General features: G+C 34.5%; 1 protein-coding gene across 1 annotated transcript; it reads right to left on the bottom strand.

Annotated features, from left to right (window-relative positions):
* Positions 1-449: 449 nt before the first annotated feature.
* LOC131044051 (receptor-like protein kinase 7) lies at positions 450-5,129 on the bottom strand. Its single transcript, XM_057977316.2, has 2 exons — positions 1,739-5,129; positions 450-1,559 (listed from the first exon to the last, which is right to left on the bottom strand). The coding sequence occupies exons 1-2, from the start codon at positions 4,311-4,313 to the stop codon at positions 1,099-1,101; spliced, it is 3,036 nt and encodes a 1,011-aa protein (XP_057833299.2). The 5' UTR covers positions 4,314-5,129; the 3' UTR covers positions 450-1,098.
* Positions 5,130-11,625: the final 6,496 nt, after the last annotated feature.

Below are 11,625 nucleotides of genomic sequence, written 5' to 3'. Positions count from 1 at the left end.
CCAATTCACACTTCAAACATACCTACATAATATAAATTACCCAAAATACAAAATACAACCAATTCAAATTAAACAAAGCATGTTAAATCCAAAATCCCATTTTATTTACCTTGGAATCTCTTGTAGTTTGATAGATGGGTTGTTGTCTTTTAATAATTAGAATCATTGCTTAAATTCATGGACTAAGTCGGGGGCATAAGGCATATAGGAAAACTGAGTCTCTATCATAAATTAATAACATCAATGTGTAATAGAACCTACACTACCATTCTTATTGTCAAGAACATGACCAAATCAGCTAAGAAAAGAACATCAATGTGTAATAAAACCTAAGTTGTTTCTTTCAAGCTATTTGGCTTTGAAATGCTTCATTCAGACTTTTTTCTCTTTTACATTCTTTTTCTTTTAGTAAACATGATCAAATCTCAACAACCATCAAATAGCAAAATAGCAATAGTCTCAATGCTTTTGTTCAGTTAGTTCATGGCTTCTGAAACAGTGCAAAGATAGAAATACAATCCTCGAAGTAAAAGGACAATACCCAAGAACAGCTCATGAATTCTTTTATATGATTTGCTTCATATATCTTATTATACAATCGATATGCAAGCACTGCTAATAAGGAATACAACTGCTGCAGCATTGATATATTCCTTCTGCCAAAAAACTCATGATTTACCATCATGATGTACTGGGGCAAAGAAACATTTTGTAAAGAAGATGAACAATGGGTAAAGTTACAGGTTAAACTGCATTTCTTGTCTGAATAGGAAAACTGCATAAATATCAGATCCGGAATGGAGGAGAGCATAGAGGCTAATTTCCATGTTCAAATTCAGTTTGTACCAGCTTCTATTTATGACAATTTAAGCGAGCTCGCTGTTCTGATGATGGATCATAAAATGTGATCCGAAATGTTGATTCAAAAAGAAAAACATAATTAAATCCAGAAGCCTTTCAAGCATACTGTGACAGATCTGTCAAGCATGATGTTTGTGATCTCCCAGCCCCGACTTTCTTATTCCTAACAAGAGTTAATAGTTATGGCAAACCAAAATCTTGTCTTCCTCCAAATCATTTTGGAAGGCAAGTAAAAGTTTAAGCGGAAATGATATTTGCAATGCTTATTTCTTCATCTTTATGCTGAGAACTTTCTCTCACAATCATGCCAAAGTCCATCGTTGAGTTCTCTTGGGTTCCTTCCTTTTGGGTTGTCTTGGAACTACTACTACTATTACTACTACTGCAAGGATCAGCTTCCAGCAACATTTGTACAACTTCTCTCATGCTGGGCCGTAGTGTTGGGACTTCGAATGTACAACGCACTGCAATTTTCAAGACCTTGATCATTTCTTCCTCAAAATATTTAGAAATCCTTGAATCGAGAACCTCAAAAGGGCCTTGCTGGGAACATATTTTCTGTGAAATCCAGAAAACTATGTGTTTGCTATCACCAAATTCTGGCTCAACTGGTTGTTTTCCAGTGACAAGCTCCAATAGAACCACACCGAAACTGTAAATGTCACTCTTCTCAGTGACCTCAAAAGTATAGGCACATTCTGCAATGTGGAAATAGATGTTAGCACCATACCATTTGGCTAGATATAATGGTCCAAATACTTCATTTTTCTAGGCCTGGAGGTTAGAATTAATTGCAAACCCGTTAAAATATTCACAGGGATTAAGTTGCTATGCCTAAAAATCAAAAAATGGAATCACACTAGTGCCCTGAACTTACCCGGAGCAATGTAGCCATAGGTGCCTGCAAAAACTGTGGTGGGATCCTTTCCTCCACCAGCTTGAAGAAATTTCGCAATACCAAAATCAGCAATCCTTGCCTCATAATCGTCATCCAGCAAAATATTAGTAGATTTTATATCTCTGTGAACAATTGTAGGTAAGCAATCATGATGAAGATATGCCAATCCATGTGCTGCTCCTAATGCAATCTTATACCTTGTTGGCCAATCCAAATGCAAACCACTTCCCTTTGATGCGTTTTCTGTATAGACTTTATGCAAAGCATCAAACAAGTTTCCATTCTCCATATATTCATATACCAAAAGATTTGACTTACCATTTGATAAACTACAATAGAGCCTCACAATATTCTTGTGCCGAACCATCCCTAAAACATCCACTTCTGCATTCATCTGATTGTTGATATCATTTTGCTTGAAACTGTTAATGTCCACTGGGCAAAGCCATTTTACAGCAACAGTTACATTGTTTTGCAAATCCACACGATAAACCTTGCCCGATCCACCACTTCCAATTATATTCTCTTCCTTTAGCAAAGCTTCAGAAATATCCTTCTCAGTGAAACTTATTTTATGAAAAGATTTAAATTTCCAGTGCGTATTTCCTCCTTTTTTATCCCTAGATTCATCTCGGTTTTGATGGCATTTTTGCCACAGAAGTACCAAACCAATCACTAGTATTAACATTGCTATTCCAACAATGAACCCTGATATAAATATAATTTTTCTAGATTCTTTCGTGAGATGAGAGCTCTTACAAGTATGAAGTAGATGACTGTTACTCCTAGAGCTTTTGACACACAACCCTGGATTCTCTGAGAATCTTTCACTGTTAATGTTGCTAACTAGGGAATTTGGAACAGGGCCAGATAAATGGTTGTTGGAGAAGTCAACAAAGCTTAGCTTCAATGTACCAAGGCTATTTGGAATTGATCCATGGAGATGGTTATTTGAAAGATTTAGAGAATTCAGACCTACAATGGACCCCAAAGAGTCTGGAATCAATCCACTCAAATGGTTTTCTGCAAGGTTGATAACAACTAAAGAAGTGCATAAACCAATTTCAGGTGGAATGGATCCCTCAAACATATTTCCCTGCAAATACAGTTCATTCAAATTTCTCAAACTGCTGATTTCTTGTGGGATTGAACCTGTAAACTGATTGTTCTGGACTTCAACTTTGAATAATTGTGAGGCCATTCCGATCTCTGACACCAAGATCCCTGAGAATTGATTATTGTTAATATAGAATTCTGTTAACTTCTTTGCATTGCTGATCTCGGGACCAAGTTCACCATCAAAGTTATTGAAGCTCAGATCAATAATGTTGGCATTTGGCAAACCCCAAATTCCTTTAGGTACCCTACCAGTTAGATTATTGATATTCACTCTGAAACGTATCAAACTTTTGCAATCTTCATAAGAATTGGGCAGTTCTCCTGTAAAAAGATTATCAAGAACAAGAAAGTATTGCAGGTTACCTCCTCTACAGATATCTTTTGGTAGTGGTCCAGTGAATTTGTTCCCAGAAACATCAATAAATTTGAAATTTGACAAGCTGCCAAGCTTCTGTGGTAGTTGTCCTGTGAAATTGTTAGTATACAGTGACAAGCCTTCAAGATATGGAAAGTCACCAAAGGTTTCAGGGATTTGACCAGAAAGCTGGTTCATGTAGACCTGAAATGAAACTAAGTTTCTCAAATTTCCAACCTCTTCTGGAAGATTTCCACTCAACATGTTCTTTGATGCATCAAAATATTTTAATGCTGTGAGATTTCCTAGCTCTGGGGGTATATTCCCAGTAAGATTGTTCTTATACAGCTCTAGTTGGTAGAGTTTACTGAGTTTGGAAATCACCTTTGGAATAGATCCCTCCAGAGAGTTACAAGAGAGATCCAGAAGAACTAGATCTGTGAAATTAAAAATAAAACTTGGGATTTCTCCTACCAAATTACAGTCGGCCAAGTATAGCACCTCGAGTTTCTTCAAATTCATGAGCTGCTGGGGTATTTTTCCTGGACGGAATTGATTACCAGCAAGGTTGAGGGAAGTCAACTCAGCTAAATTACCAACAGAAGCAGGAAATTCACCTGTGAAGTTATTGTTTGTCACATCAAGAATCTGCAAGGATTTCAATGGGGAAAAATCTGGTAAAGTTCCGGAGAAAGAATTTTTTGTGAGATTCAGGGACTGAAGCTTGGTGCAGTTCATGATATCTGAGGGTAAAGTCCCATATAGCGCATTGTTTCCCAATTGAAGCTTCTTGAAATTTTGCAATTTGCAAATATTGGAATACAGAGGACCATTTATAAATTTGTTTTCAATTGTGATCTCAGTGACCATACCTGTATTATTGTCGCAGCTAATTCCATTCCAGTTGCAAGGTGCATCAATGGAGTCTTTCCAGTCGTTCAGTGCATTGTGAGGATCCTTCAGACTTTTCTTCATTTCCAGTAAAATTTGAGCCTCCTCGGTAAGAGCTTGAACACCTGTTATCCACAGCAATGAAAGGGCAAAGAAGCATACAATCCAAAACAGAGCTCTGCACTCCATAACCTAAACTAGTGTGCTGAACTGCCAATGAATTTCTCACCCGGGGATTTCACAGGCATGGTTTTGTGATTGGCTATGACATACAATCTACATGGGCTCAATACTCAACAATCTTCAAAATTTTCAGTGTGCTTATCAGAGACACTATTAACCCACTTCAAAGAGAGCCCCAATTATCTTCAAAATTACTACGCGGTCACCATTTTTGTTTCAAATTGTGTTCAATCCTTATTCACCAAGGCTATGAATTTTCAAAATTTACCGATTTTGGAGGCAACTCTGGTGAATCAAATGCATCCTTATTACCCACAAACACCCAATACAATCATGCCCCCTGTTTGCACTTTTGGTGGACTCATGAAGTCGAAGAATTCTATACAGAAGCCAAATCCATTATTTTCAGCTTGGCCTCATATCAGCCTTATCATTAGCTCACCATTAAATATCGTAATCATATTCGTTGAAAGGACGGTGGACCATCTCTTGACTATAATTATGTCTCTAACCGCAATAGTGATTTGTAGCCTGAGATTCTTCATGGCTGTAGAATTGCTCAAGGGGATCCTGCACACATTATTGGTGTGACCTAAGAAACTTTAAAAAACTTAGCAGTTGGCCCCGACAGATTATATTAACTCCTTTCTGTCCTAATTAGTAACCCGGTTTGCTTGGGCATTCCTTTTGAAGTTTTCCTTTTTGTCCCTTATTGTAGTGGAATGAACTGTTACTGTTAGCTGTGTGCGAAGCATGAGAGAGGCAAGAAATATGGCATGATTGCAGGGGAAGCTTCGTTCGGAATTACCCAATAAAGCCAATAAAAAATCCAAAAAGATCCATTTACAAGGATTGTGTCTTTATTTTCGCTGCTCTTTTCAGGGTTCACAGGGTGGTCCAATGGGGCTTCTTAAAGAGTACTGGTCCTATTTTAATGTAGTAATAAATATGGTGTACCAAAAAAATGAATCTTTTGGAGGAAAAACAGCCAAAAAATAGAATCTTATGGAGGAAAAACAGGAACTTCTATTTTTGGGCTTTTAAATTTTTAAGTTGTCTTTGAGGTGTTACATAAGTTTTAGTATTAGTAATTGGTAAAATATTTTTTTTACTTAAATAATAGTTAGGCATATAACTCATAGCATATATGTAAAAGAATCTTTAGAATCAACAAGGTGAATGCCATTATTTTAGCCAAATCCAAGTACATAAAATATACAAAATATATATTTGAGTGATGATTGGTTAAGTACTACAATCCTCAATAATCATTACAATGCAAGCATGAGCCAACTTATCATATATATAAAATGATCCTATACAAGATACAATATCATGGACAGTCATTGGCTATTATTTTTCCTAACAAGCTATCTATCTTTTTAAGAAGAGGGTGAAACATTTTAATGATATTTGGGACTTCAACTCATAGACAATGTTTCAAGAATTTCTTTAATTTAAATAACAAGATTAAAGGGTTTTTTGTTTTTGTTAAGTCTTTGATCCCTTCGAATTCTTTATGAAATTGTGTTCTCCTGTATAGTGCAGTGTCTTTAAGGTTTCTTGTTTTTGTTAAGTCTTTGGTCCCTTGGATCTCTTTATGAAATTATGCTCTCCTTTATAGTGTAGTGTCTTTAAGGACCGATTGTGGTTGGGGAAATATCCATTTTCATGCTTCCCTTTGGAAAAGCTCTATCTACAGATTCTTTCATCCTTGAACTTAAACTCAAGACTCGACATCAAATGGAATTGCAAATTAAAAGAAATAATATGGAGAAGTTTGAGTGCTCAGATCTGAAATTCTAAGGCTGAGGCAAATGCTCAAATTTTGTCTTGGAATATCTTACATAATAAACTTCTCGTAGGAGATAAACTAAGGTTCTTGACAGTGCAAGCAACTAAGTGCCCTTTTAGTCATCATAGTGAAAGCTAAAAACATATCTTTTGGTACTAATCTAGAACTAAAAAGAAATGGAACCTCATTTTTTTATCATTTTTTTACTATTTTTTTAATCATACTTTAAGATGAAAGGAAGCACTTTTTGGTTTTGGTTTTAAGAAGAACATGATTGTGGATTCTATAAGACAATGCATTTTGTTGCATATTTGGAAAAGTAGATGCCAAACATTATTTTCAAATCACAATTTGCATTAAGAAATAGATACTTTAATATTTTACTGGGACATCAAGTTCCAACTATTTTTTATGCTCACAGTTGAAGATGGATTGCAAATATGGAGCTAGATACAATAGACACTTGGACGAGATCAAATACCAATTTTTGTAACTTCAAGGAGGAGAAATGAAATGTTCTAGACAACTGAATAGGCTCATCAAATTTCAAGTCTGGTATGCTTCAAGAGTATACAATTTTATATTTTCAGTCAAGACTAGTTGTGTAGCTTCCTTGATGCACATATTATGTTGTTCATATTGTTGGGTAGATCAACTAGTTTGTAAATGTTATTGTATATTCTACCTTGGTATTTTTGTATTTTGCCTCTTTGTATTATGGGTTGGTTTGTATAGCTGTAACTAATGTGTCTTTATGTTCTTATTCTTTTTCAATGCAATCCTTTTAGGACTATTATTTATTTCTTTTGTAATCATACTTGATTTGACCGATACAAAAAAAAAAGATGTCAAGTACAATATAAAAGGTACCAAGTTTACAATTAGATCTACAATCAATCCATCCACCAACATTTGTCTTTGGAGAGCCACTAGAAATTTCCCTTACCAACTTAGGAGTTTGTTTTTTTTTTGTTTTTTTTTGCAACATATTGTTCCTCTACAATTTTTAGTATTAGTAACTACTTAAAAAGACTCACTTTAGTTTTTGTATCACACTGCAAAAAAAGGTTAGAATTTTTTCAATCAAACAATAATTAGACACAGCTCATACTATGCTTAGACATTAACATTAATGATTATTTTATTAATTCTTTCTTCCTAATAAATACATATGTATTCATTCAAAACCTTGTTAAGCTGGTTGTTACAACTTGGTCTTGTATTAATAATCAACTACTTCCAAATTAGATTGCGTGTAAAGTTTTGCATCAATCTAATCCAGAAGTAGCTTAATATTATCACATGGATTACTGAAGCTTAATGTCTTCTATTGGTCTTGTATTGTTTAAAATGTTTCAATTGGTTGTTTCAACTTGGTCTTCTATAGTTAACAATTTTGTTCACTATTAGTGAGTCGATTGATTAAGTTGCCTTGTTTCTAGTATTATTGTTCTTATTTTATTTTTTCCTTTTGTGCAATCCTTTCTTTGGATAACTTATTGTTTTCTTGTAATATTTTCTTCAACTTGATCAATAAAAAAAAAACTTAAATCAAACAACTAAACCAAGTCCATGTGAATTCACAATATCAAATACATACCAAACTAATTAAGACCTTACAACACTTATACATTTCATTTCAAACACCTTCAACATAAAGAAACATCAAATGCACAAAGCAAGACATAATTACATCAACAATAACATACACAAAATATTATCACAATGAGCTCCACCATACCACAAAATCTTAAATGTCCCACACCATGCCAAGATGTCAACTCCTAAATATGTGGTGTACCTTTGTACCAACTATGTCACATAAGAAAGAAATATAATCATAGCAAGCACATAAAACCACCTAACAAAGTGGAATAAGTATCCACACCAACAAATCAAGTCATATAATTTCATAAGGAGAACATGCTAGCTCTAGTGATAGAAGGCAATCAATAATGTATAACATAACTTGTGGACCTTTATAAATTAGATCACTAGATCTTAAGTGATGTAGGCCCTTTATAAATTAGAACACTAGATCCTATGTGATGTGAGCCTATGGTGAGAAGAGAAAATTTGAGTTCACATCTAATTTTATCTTAGGAGTGTAATACCCTAAAAATGGTCATCTAAACCATGAGCCTCTAATCTCGACAATGTCACCAAGGTCCTAACCAAAGGCAATTAAATAAATTTTGAGCACACAATTAATTCTTTAATCATCAAATCTCACATGGCAAAATTAATCAACCAATATTAATTAAATATTTATTTAATTAATTAAATCATTCCAAGTAAATCATTTTAAACAATTATCTTATTTATTTTTATTAAATATCTTTTGCATATTTTATTAAATAAATCAATTTGCCATTAAATCATCAAAAAGAGAAATTAATTTGAAAAATAAATAAATCAATTTGCCATAAATATTCAAAAAAGGAAACAAATCAAGAAAGAGGAACTGGAAATTATGAGCACAAATCTTCAAAAATGGAAATAAATAAAAATAATAATTAATTGACCAAGAAAGAATTAAAATTTGAGAAAAGAAATCAATTGGAGATAATCTTGAAAAACAAATTAAAAATTCATAAATAATCTCAAAGAAAGCAATTAAAACAATTAAATCTTAAAATTGAATGAAATAGAGAATAAATCAGTTTTTTCCTGATTTTATCTTAATTTTAGTTCAATTTCCTTTAAAACTGAGAAAAGCATCCAATTACATCAATTCACCTGGATTGTGCTTCCTCTTGGAAAATCTTGACCGCTCATCATCATTTGATCTTAGCCATTGGTTTATTTCTGAATTTTCTATAAATTCAAGCTCATCTCTCATTCAAAAAAGGCTGGAGAATAGATTGTTATTATACTGTTTTTGCTCTAGACTCATTGAGATATATTGCATATTTATTGTTTCATATTGATTAAATCATTTAGCTTAATATTGCTTAAATCTTGTTAGATCAAATATTGCATCCATCTAGCATTCATCATGCTCATATAGATAAAATCCTTCATCTTGATGTTGTCTAGTCACTGGTATTGCTAAATAATCTGAGAGCAATCTTAATACTCGCATCTTTTAGAAGGCAATGGGTTGATTTGTTATGGTTTACTATTCATTGATTATATCTGATTAACCATGCATGTAATGACTTGATTGAAGTGTTGTGTCTTGCAGATACAGATTCTTAGTCCACTTTTCACACACACATTTCTGGCGCCCACCGTGGGGCAGAAAGCATCTTTTTCGGCCTCAAAATCATTTTTGTTTATTTGCAGGTTTCGTTCGTATAGCCTCTGCGAAATATCGTACGAGCAATTTCACTGCATCGTACGACATTATATTGACGCCTGCAGTTTCTCGTACGAAACAAGATCATATCCTTTACATTGTCATATGAATCATAATATCCACTCGTACGACATACTGATTCTTTTATACTCTATCGTTCTATGTTGATTTCTAACTCGTACGACACACTGCTTATGCTATCTTTTGTCGTTCTGTATTGATTTCTAACTCTTAAGATAAAAGCGTTCTGTCGTTCTATTTTATGAAGATTGTCGTATGATTCTGTGTTCTGATAGATTAAAAATAGATTCTTTCAGGATTTTTTTCTTAAATTTTGATTATGCTAACACTGACCCTAAATTGTCCTCTATCTGCCTGAGATTTTTACAGCCTAACCAATTTCTTGCAGGACGCTTGCCAAAGAATCTATCAATCAAACATATGCCTGTCAAAGAATAAAAACAACATGACTACTGATGTGTTGTTTTTGCAGGTTACCTAAAGAGAAAATCGACCAAATATCGTGTATTCTTTAAATTCATTTTTAGGCACTTAAATTGCTATCTGGTTAATGAACAAATCTGTCTTTCGTGTTTTCAGAAAAATCTAAGAGGTAGGAGAGTATGCTCTTGTCTTTTACAAACAATCAGAAATCTAGACCCTTGAAGCTTTTTTCTAAGTTTTGAGATTTGTGTACCTTTAGCGAGCCTGTCACAATGGGAAAAAGTAATCACCCTGTGAGAATGACCCAAGTGAGTACAGTTGGACCTGAGCATTCCAACTCACTATAATAAATAGGTCTCTGGTGATTAAAGTCTCAGAGGATGGGATTATTTGAGTTTTCTCTTTGAGATCTCTCATATCGAGCATTTTGTAGGGCCTCATGGTCTCAATCATGTTTACGTAACTACAACTTGTTTCGGTACCTTGTCGGGCTATAGGCCTCAATCATGCTTGTGTGACTTCAAGGGGTAATTTCAAATAGAATTTTTGACTGAGAACTATAAGATAGAAGCTACTCGATTCACCTTCGAAAGGTTGATAATCTTTGTGCAAGAGAGATAGTAACTCTCCCAAGACACTTGCCATATCATGCCCCCATTAGCGTTTGGAGTCGGCTAATACGGTGTTGAGAATCCATTGCGTGAGACTCAGCGGCCGTATTCTAATTAGCTATTGGGTGTGTACCTAAGTCAGCAAGCAAAGGTTTTCTTCTCTAAGCCAACTTCCATTGGGTTAGCGTGTTGTGATTGAATTATTATATATCTTGCGTGTTTTCTTTGTTTTCATCCCTAAAACTGAAAAATGAAATACTAAAACTGGAGAAAACAAATCAAACAAATGAACAAACTCAATGATCAAAACTCTATCTGTGTCATGAACTAGTCCATCCTAGTAAAAAAAAAATCAGTCCATCTCAGAGTTGGTTATACTCAGTTATCATACTCGGCCATTGGAAAGCCCAAAATTCTTAGTCGTTGCTCTGTGAACAGTCGTATGAGTATGGTAAATTGTCGTCCTACACCATATCCTGTGTCGTACAAGTCTACTAAATTGTCGTCTTGAGGTCAATCCTTTGTCGTACGAAACCTAACAGTCTATCGTTTCAAGCCAAATCTTGTGTCATACGAGACAGAACTGAACAAAATCATTTGTTGTCTGAGACCTACCCATTTGTTGTACGATACTAGGCAGCAACTCATACGAAACAGAACTGTTGTCATCCTAAAACTGTTATACTGTCATACGGTCTCAGAAATACAGTCGTACGAGTCTCTGATTTTGCCAGTCCAGAATAGTCAAACCTGTCCAAAACAATTTACAGCGAGCCTAAAACTGGTTATCACCCTCTTGAGCATAAACAACCTTGATAGTGTACCTCTGTCGTTGTGTTGCACGATTTTGTCGATCATCTTTTAAGCTAGTCCAAACAAACATCTTATCAAACTTAAGTTAACTTAGATAACATCTTACACAGGATATATCATTCCTGAAACTAGACCGGATCTTAGTTACTTCTCTCAATCACTACATTAAACAAACTACTAGCTACAATTTGATCTTGAATTCTGCAAAACATTTGGCTCTCAGTCCTGTCGGTTACAAATGCCTGTTCAAACCAGAAATTCTCGCAGCAAAAGTGACAAAGAAAAAGAAACGCCTTTTTTTTCAAAAGACAATCCATTCTTCAAAGAAAACCCCTTTTACAATAAACCGTCCTC

This window comes from Cryptomeria japonica, chromosome 3 (genome assembly GCF_030272615.1).
Source record: "Cryptomeria japonica chromosome 3, Sugi_1.0, whole genome shotgun sequence".
Classification (NCBI taxonomy): Eukaryota; Viridiplantae; Streptophyta; class Pinopsida; order Cupressales; family Cupressaceae; genus Cryptomeria; species Cryptomeria japonica.
Note: the sequence above shows the minus strand (reverse complement) of the source record. Positions and strands in the feature narration are given on the sequence as shown.

What these genes read in the sequence shown, in the direction of transcription:
- LOC131044051 (XM_057977316.2), bottom strand. Translation starts at nt 4,313, where the DNA reads ATGGAGTGCAGAGCTCTGTTTTGGATTGTATGCTTCTTTGCCCTTTCA. An exon ending in CTATGGCTACATTGCTCCGG is followed by an intron (nt 1,560 to 1,738) that starts GTAAGTTCAGGG and finishes TCCACATTGCAG; the next exon opens with AATGTGCCTATACTTTTGAG.